Source organism: Oryx dammah, unplaced genomic scaffold, assembly GCF_014754425.2.
Source record: "Oryx dammah isolate SB20612 unplaced genomic scaffold, SCBI_Odam_1.1 HiC_scaffold_3, whole genome shotgun sequence".
Lineage (NCBI taxonomy): Eukaryota > Metazoa > Chordata > Mammalia > Artiodactyla > Bovidae > Oryx > Oryx dammah.
The window spans coordinates 84,655,222-84,663,418 of record NW_024070187.1 but is presented as its reverse complement, the minus strand read 5'-3'; the positions used below and the strand labels follow the sequence as shown (position 1 = coordinate 84,663,418).

General features: G+C 36.5%; 1 protein-coding gene across 2 annotated transcripts; it reads right to left on the bottom strand.

Moving 5' to 3' along the window:
- Positions 1-497: 497 nt before the first annotated feature.
- Positions 498-7,879, bottom strand: ODAM (odontogenic, ameloblast associated). Of its 2 annotated transcripts, XM_040238345.1 has the most exons (10): positions 7,829-7,879; positions 7,698-7,739; positions 7,125-7,172; positions 6,353-6,586; positions 5,875-5,922; positions 3,987-4,091; positions 3,086-3,133; positions 2,092-2,167; positions 767-921; positions 498-527 (listed from the first exon to the last, which is right to left on the bottom strand). In XM_040238345.1, exons 1-10 carry the CDS (start codon positions 7,877-7,879, stop codon positions 498-500), a joined length of 837 nt encoding a protein of 278 aa, XP_040094279.1. The 2 variants fall into 2 exon arrangements, with proteins under 2 accessions (XP_040094279.1, XP_040094280.1); XM_040238346.1 differs by lacking the exon at positions 3,086-3,133.
- Between the last annotated feature and the right edge of the window lie 318 nt (positions 7,880-8,197).

The following is an 8,197-nucleotide window of genomic DNA, read 5'->3' as shown; positions in this document are numbered from 1 at the left end:
GTAGGAGACCCAGATATGATCCCTGGGTTGGGAAGATCCCCTGGAGGAGGGCATGGCAACCTGTTCCAGTATTCTGGCCTGGAGAATCCCCATGGAGAGAGGAGCCTGGTGGCCTACAGTCCATGGGGTTACAAAGTGTTGAACATGGCTGAGCAACTAAGCATAGCATAGCACTTTGCATTTACTGTCTGTAGAATGTCTGTAACATGGACCTAGTATATTTGCTATTTATGTTCTCAGAGTTTATGAAAAGTTTATGGTGTAGACAGACACTATCCTCAAAAATTTATTTTGACTCAAAAATTTGCTAATAAAATTGCTCATAATTATTGTTAGCTTCATAGGAATATATAAGCACTAACTTTTTTTTTTCATTTTGGTATATACCTTTAGTTATTCTTACAATTTTTTTCTTTTAATTTAGGATATGTCATGGAACATAAGGCATGCCTCTTGGCAAATACCTACCCTAAACTCTGAATGATTAGGACAACATCTTATGGTTCCTTCAGGCTATCAGTCTTGGCCTAGTGAGAAAAACATGCATAAAAAGCTTTTATTAAATAAAAATTACATTAGATTCTGACTGATTATCTCTAAGAAATTATTGGTCTTCTTATTCAAGGTTAAGACCATATATTCTACTATATATTAACTTTGTCATGATTTTCGTAACTAAGTCCTATAAATCAAGCATGAACTTTATTTTTATACTTTCTATTTAGAGACCCATTTCTTTCATAAAAAGAATCTTTGATTACTTTACCTTCTTTTCCGTTAGCTCTGTGGTAATAATTGGGTCCACAGCAGAAGTAAAAAAAAATGTTGTGCTGGGTTTTTGTGAAGTTGAAGGAATGAAAATTCCTGCATTGGTGTGCTGAAAATTTATCATTTCTTTTTGTAAATATGGTGACACTTCTGCTGGCTATAAGGGTGAGAAAGAAAAGTGTTGACAAGTTCAAACACAAGGTCAAAATTAGGAAGAATATAAAGCAGTAAGATTTAGATGTAAAGGAAGGATTTTATTTGAGAACTAAATGCCTTATTAGTTTTCTAGACTAAAATCTATCCTTTAGAAAGAGTATGCATATATGCCAGCAAACACAGATGTCTTTTAATACCTGACTTTAAATGAGTGTACCTGGCTCCAAAATCACTGCAGATGGTGATTCCAGCCATGAAATTAAAAGACACATACTCCTTGGAAGGAAAGTTATGACCAACCTAGATAGCATATTCAAAAGCAGACACATTACTTTGCCAACAAAGGTCCATCTAGTCAAGGCTATGGTTTTTCCAGTAGTCATGTATGGATGTGAGAGTTGGACTGTGAAGAAAGCTGAGTGCCAAAGAATTGATGCTTTTGAACTGTGGTGTTGGAGAAGACTCTTGAGGGTCCCTTGGACTGCAAGGAGATCCAACCAGTCCGTTCTGAAGGAGATCAGTCCTGGGTGTTCTTTGGAAGGACTGATGCTGAAGCTGAAACTCCAGTACTTTGGCCACCTCATGTGAAGAGTTGACTCATTGGAAAAGACTCTGATGCTGGGAGGGATTGGGGGCAGGAGGAGAAGGGGACGACAGAGGATGAGATGGCTGGATGGCATCACCGACTCGATGGACGTGAGTTTGAGTGAACTCTAAAATTTGGTGATGGACAGGGAGGCCTCAGTTCAGCTCAGTCGCTCAGGCATGTCCCACTCTTTGCAACACCATGAACTGCAGCACGCCAGGCCTCCCTGTCCATCACCAACTCCCGGAGTTCACTCAAACTCATGTCCATCGAGTCAGTAATGCCATCCAGCCATCTCATCCTCTGTCATCCCCTTCTCCTCTTGCCCCCAAAGAGTCGGACACAACTGAGCAACTGAACTGAACTGAACTGATGGAGAATATCTGGCATGTATTAGCTCCTCAGTAAATAGTTGATGAACTGAGTGAATTGAATCTTGTGTGGTAAAAGATTACAGGGTGAAGGAGTAATAACTGTTGATGGAATAATAATAACAGTTTCATTAAAATGCACAATAGTGCAAGGAGCTATAGTCTGTCAGTTGCTGATTTCCAGTAACTATCAAAGTGTAGTAAGGAAACTTACCATTGCAGCCATTTCAGGAGCTGTGCCTAGGAAGGGATCAAAGGCTGGTTGCTGCTGTCCTCCTGGCATAACCTTAAAAGTTGCAAAGTTTAAAATGGTATAAATTAATAATCCATAAAACATTTATCTTGCACCTAAGGCGGTTATACCCTTCTCAACTTCTTCAATTAGTTTCTCAAAAACAAAAATCATAATTTGGTTTTGAGAAAGAGAAAAGCAACTCCTGACACTGAGAAACTGGCCTAACACAATAGCTCTGCTGCAGTGTTTGCAGGAGCTGGCCTGACATTCTCTGCTGGATGCTGATGTTCTCCTGTTGTACCTTAACAATCCTACAGAATACCAATATCAGGCAAGGTCACCTCTGAACACGGTGAAGTGCAATCAAAAAAACAGTACTTGGTAATCTTGCCCACAGCAAGGTCCCTGTGCAAGGCATGAAAATATCAGGCATCCTTAGGTCCTGGATAATCTGAAGAATTTCTGTTTTTTTTTTTTTTAATTTAAATTTATGTTTTAATTGGAGGTTAATTACTTTACAATATTGTATTGGTTTTGCCATACATCACCGATCATGGTCTTTGCCTCATTCCATCATTCTTACCTAAAAGGTAAGAATTGTTAAGTTACCCAGTCATAGAACTACCCCCAGTTCTTGAGATTCTTTACCATCTGAGCCACTAGGGAAGCCCAGTTCTTGAGGACTCCCCATCAAAAGAAATGTGACTACTTGAACTCTCCCCCAAATCACCTGATACAAGACCAGACCCTGTGAGATGTCGTTCCAATCCTTCCTGTTAACACATTCCACAGTTCCTAATGGTGTGTGTCCTCCCCTGTTGCAGTAAGTGGATAAATCCAATTTTGTCCAACTAGAGGTGTGTTCCTGGTGGGTTTTTGACTAAAGGTCACTGGTAGATTTAATAGTTTGTTTAGCAAGTAGTTTCAAAGCTAGTTTTTCTTTTTTTAATGAAAAATTCATTTACTTACGGGTTCTACTTGTTGTGGAATATATCCAAATTCAGTATAGAATGGCATCTGTTAGAATTTAAAAAAATGTGTTAGATCACTCATGATTTTTGTCATAATGCAGTGATAAATGATTAAAATATATGTATATTATATTGTACTAATACTTTTTTTTTGAAAATTTATATGTTCTAGGTAGTAAAAATAATTGTTAAATTACCAATCATCCTTTTAACAGCATATGATTTCTAGGTTAAAACTCTCCCTTTCTCTTTAAATTAGTAAGACTTAATCGGAAGTACTACTACCAGTCATTTGAAGCATAATTTTCAGTTTTAGGTAATTGATTTGATAAGTTTTAAGTGATGATAAATTAAAAATCTAATTTGCATTCTAACTAAAAGTAACCTAGTTATGTATGAGCCATCTAAATTTATATTAAGATTTTACTATTTTATTGAAGGTCCACAAAACTCAATATTGCATTACCTAATTGTATCTCACTGTTTTCCACGTGACTCAGTGGTAAAGAATCTGCCTGCTGATGCAGGAAACCATGGGTTCAATCTCTGGGTTGGGAAGATCCCTTGGAGAAGGAAATGGCAACCCACTCCAGTATTCTTGCTTGGGAAATCCCATGGACAGAGGAGCCTGGAATGTTACAGTCAATGGGATTGCAAAAGAGTTGGACATGACTTAGCTACTGAACAACAACAGCAACAATTCTTTCAAAATTCAATCTTGGTGTGTATTCCCAAATCAGTGTTATGTTAAAAGAAAGTAGTATATCCTTTTATGACCATCAGTTCAAGCCATTGAGTTTTTGCACCAAGTATAAATCAGATATTCTCTTTGAAAATTTACCTTTTCTTCTTTATCCTTAGATGGAACTAGTTAAATTAAAATCTAATGCTTGTAGTACCTGCTCCTCAAACAGCTGCTCTCTTGTTTGCGGAGGTGACTGTGCGACTGTTTGTTGAGGCTGTTCCCAGGGTAGGAACATGTAAACTGGATAGTAATGAAGCATCTATTGTAAATAGAAAAGTACAGAAGAGCTTCCTTCAGATCAGTGCAGGCTTTTAAAAAAATTCTATTATCAATATTATTTTAAAGCTGATTTGTCTTTAGCGATTTTGTGAATAAAAGAACACATAAAGCAGTCCTTCCCAGACTTTAGAAAAAACATGTATTGCCCATGACACTGGACTTTGTTTCAAGGTTGCTTGGTCAAACACATTAGCAAGTAGTGAATTCAACTAATAACAGACTTCTTAAAAGGGTGCCTTGAACTTTATATATAAGCTTTATATATAAATTACCTTGCAATTATCTAAGAAGATAGCCTATGCAGCATTTTCCATGTATATTTTTTGACTCTTCATTCTGCAGGATGTGGTATTAGACATTCTACCATAATGAATGAATTGTTCAAAAATGGATTGCCTTTAATAATTGTCATTTTATTGAAACAACCCAGGTGCATTATATTTGGAAAATCTAGAAATAGACGAGGAAAAAAATAGGAGCACCTGCAGTTTTACCACTCACATCATCATGTATTGGTTTCCACTTATGTCTGTGTGTCTGTATATGTGTTTATAGAAAATTATGATCATTGTACATCCATAGAGTTTTGTCTCCTGTTATTTAATAAGAGCCTTTAATGGAAATGAGTTAAGAAAAACAATAACTATGGTTTGAGAAGAGGTATATATTTTGTATAGTGGCTTTTAACTCTGGCTAAGAATCAAAAACACCAATTGAACATTTTAACAGATAGTCATATTTAAGATCTCCTCATGGGGTTTTGATTCATGAGGTGTGGGCAGAGTCCAGGTGTCTGTAATTTTCAAAGTTATCACCAGAGATTTTAATGCAAAGCCAGAATGGTGAGTCACTGATTTAGTGGTTAAAGGAAGGGTAAAGAATTAGATTCTAACTCAGCTATTTATTTTCATTAGAATTGGGAACTTAATCTCATAAAGACTTAGTTTTTTGATCCTAAAATGAAGTAATTCTACTTGTCAGGTATCTAATTCTCTAACTGGTATGAAACAGAATGAGATAATGTCTAGGGGTAATGTTTGTTTTATAATGGGAGTGGACAAAATTACATAATTATTGCACTAAAGCCAGGTGTCTTTTTACAAAATTGTCAACATTCTTCTGGTGAATAATATAATTTATCCATATTCATATTTCTTTGAATGCAGGCTATTATATTAACATTGAGAGGATTTTCTATGTTACTTTAATGGTTTTACTAATTTACATTCTTTTCTTTAAAGATTCTGCTATTTAATGGAAATCACCACAATTTGACTGTAATATGGAGTTAAACTTAAAATATCCAAGAACCTGGAAATGTTTAGAGCATAACTCAAAAAAACCTCTCTCTACATCATATGATATTTCATCAGATTAATGCATCTTTCTCTGAACCAAAATTTAGGATTGGCCAGAGTCAATCTATGGTATTTCTCCAGAGTTGTTATCAAATGCTAGCATTTTTGGTGGAGAGAGAACACCACCTAAGGCTTAGTGAGTTCCATAACTCCCAACACAGCCATGTCCTGGTGACTCTGGGGTCCTGGAGACTCCCAGCTGGCCTTTCTTTTAAAGCTGTTAAGTGAGCCTAACATTAACAAACTGCTGCCAGTCCAGCAGGGGTAGTACCCAGACAGTAATAGCATTGCATGGACTTTATAGCCCTGCCATAGGAGTCAGAGCTACAAATATAGAAGAAAACGTTCAATGGAGAGAGTATGCAGCCATCTCTGTACAGGAGTGATGGCTTTCCTTTCACTTACCTGTGCTTGCTCTTGAGGCATTTTGAAGGAGAACACAGAGGGCATAACCTGCCAAAAAGGAATTATGGAAAAGTTACACTTGACTTTTTAAAATTCCAGCGCTGATTTCTTTAGACCTAAGTGTATAAATGTAAAATGTATATTAGCAGACTTCTAGGACGACAAAAGGTCATCTACTACATGTACCAGCACTAATACAAATCACCCTTTTATTGAAGATGAAATTTCCTTAGTTATCCTGTCCAAGACATGTTTTCACACTTTCAATTAGTGACTGTGATCCTGGAAGAGCTGATTTATATGGCATTTTTCATGTAAAAAGTCAGAAGTACAAGGAAGTACTTCCAGTGATGGTAGAAACACATTAGAGAAGCAATTCTTGCTCAGGAAACACCTATCTTATTTCAAAGCTGATTCATATTCATTTTCACAATCCATGTGCATTATATTTCCTTTAGATAGAAGAGACTTGACTTACATTCTTAAGGCCCCATTGGGTCTGCTGTGGCGTCTGAGGCTGTGAGGGGTCCAGCTGTCCTGCCTGGGTTCCTTGGGCAAAATTGCCCTGTCCTGGGACGAATATCTGACTTGGGACCAGTCCAGCAAACTGCTCGCGAGTTGATAAAGAGAATGGGGAGAGTCCTGGAATTTGATCCTGTTGCTGCTGTTGTAGAATTCCAGGGAAAGGAAGAATCCATGAATTAAATGGGCCCTAGGAGGACACAAGAGACAGAAAGGAAGCATTTCTCTTTCAGTTAGAAAAGAATTAAAAGTCAGTCCAGAGTGAGAAAGAAGCAAATGTAAAACAATTTCTATATTTCTATTGCTGCATTATAAAAAGGACAGCATCTTGGCACGTTATGAGTCAGGCAAATAGCGTGAACAGTGGTAAATTCCCAATGATCGTGATGACAAGTATGAATGAGGTGGATAAATGGTACAGAGTCTGCAGTTGCCAGACTGGTTTCAATGTATAGATATATTTACCTATTAGCTGTGTATGACTTGTCATAAAATGATTAATTTAACTATCTCATAGTTGAGAGCATTTGTGCCTGAAAATGTTCATTTGATTACAGCTTTTACTTTGGCCTTCAAATAAATGGAAATTAAAACATATGTGAAAAATTAGTAACTTTAAAAGTTAAGATTTCAGAAATAGAATCAGAAAACGTTTTGTTCTCCTACCAAGTGCCACAAGAAAAGAGCAGTAGGAAATATTTTTGAAATAATTATTGGGGTAGGGATACCTGAAGCTGTAGTGGTTGAAGCTGAGCATTATTAAGATTCAGACGCAACTAGGAAAGGAAAGATAGTATGAAAACAAGATTACTACACATGTTAAAACTATTAAGAATAAAATTTACTACAAATTCTGTACAGTCAAATATTGTACAACTCAGTTTCCTGTTAGAGGTGAGATGTTTTCTCACTAAGCTCGAACTAAATCACTGTGATTAGAGGTTAGGATTTAACTGCCTCTCTGCTGTGTGTGAGATTGCACGGCTTTACCCCATTCCAGTGGTTTAGTCAGTCATTTTATGCTCTTAAACACCTATATCTACCCTATTAGGTGTTATTAGAGCAAAAAGGTATACAAGAATCTGTTTCTGCCTTTAAAGAATTTGCAATCAAATAAGGGAGGCAAAGTAGTATTCTAGAAACAACCTTGTATGCAAAACAAACATAAACATTGGGAATGCATTTGGCTATAGTTAGTGGGTAGAACTGCAGGATAAATCAACAAGAAGGATTTTATCTCTTCCTGCTGTGTTTCCATAAGACAAAAAATTGGGGATATTGTTTTAAATATTTAAACTAACCTCATTGCTGTTGCTTGCAGACATAAGGCGCTGTGGAATAAGCTAAACAAACAAAAAAAATAGAAACAGTAAAAGAGGGATTTGTTATGGGTTTCACACAATGATTTCAATTTTATCATGAAATCACTCACCGGGGCTGACATTGTGGCTCCCAGTATGCCGAGAAGAATTAGAGTTCTCATTTTCAGGTGAAATATCTAGAAAATACATTGTGAAACTTAGCTGTAAAAAGACTGTCTATGTAAAAATCATGATAACAATAATCAGCCAGTATTGTTCACTCAGAAGGGTAGTTGGGTGAATTCCACAGTATTTACTTATGTCTTAGGATTTAAAATTAAAAAGTACATTTATAAGTATCTGTAACAGAATTCATCCTTTTTCTCAGAGCAGTTTTTTTTACAATCCAAAATTGTTTGCTTGTCCTTTTAGCTTTCCCTGAATGACTCATTTAGTAGCATGCGATCTAGTTGGATGAATTTATGAGCAAGAAGGACTCA

What these genes read in the sequence shown, in the direction of transcription:
- ODAM (XM_040238345.1), bottom strand. Translation starts at nt 7,879, where the DNA reads ATGAGAACTCTAATTCTTCTCGGCATACTGGGAGCCACAATGTCAGCC. An exon ending in CTGCAAGCAACAGCAATGAG is followed by an intron (nt 7,173 to 7,697) that starts GTTAGTTTAAAT and finishes TTCCTTTCCTAG; the next exon opens with TTGCGTCTGAATCTTAATAA. An exon ending in CAGAGCTAACGGAAAAGAAG is followed by an intron (nt 528 to 766) that starts GTAAAGTAATCA and finishes TTTTCTCACTAG; the next exon opens with GCCAAGACTGATAGCCTGAA.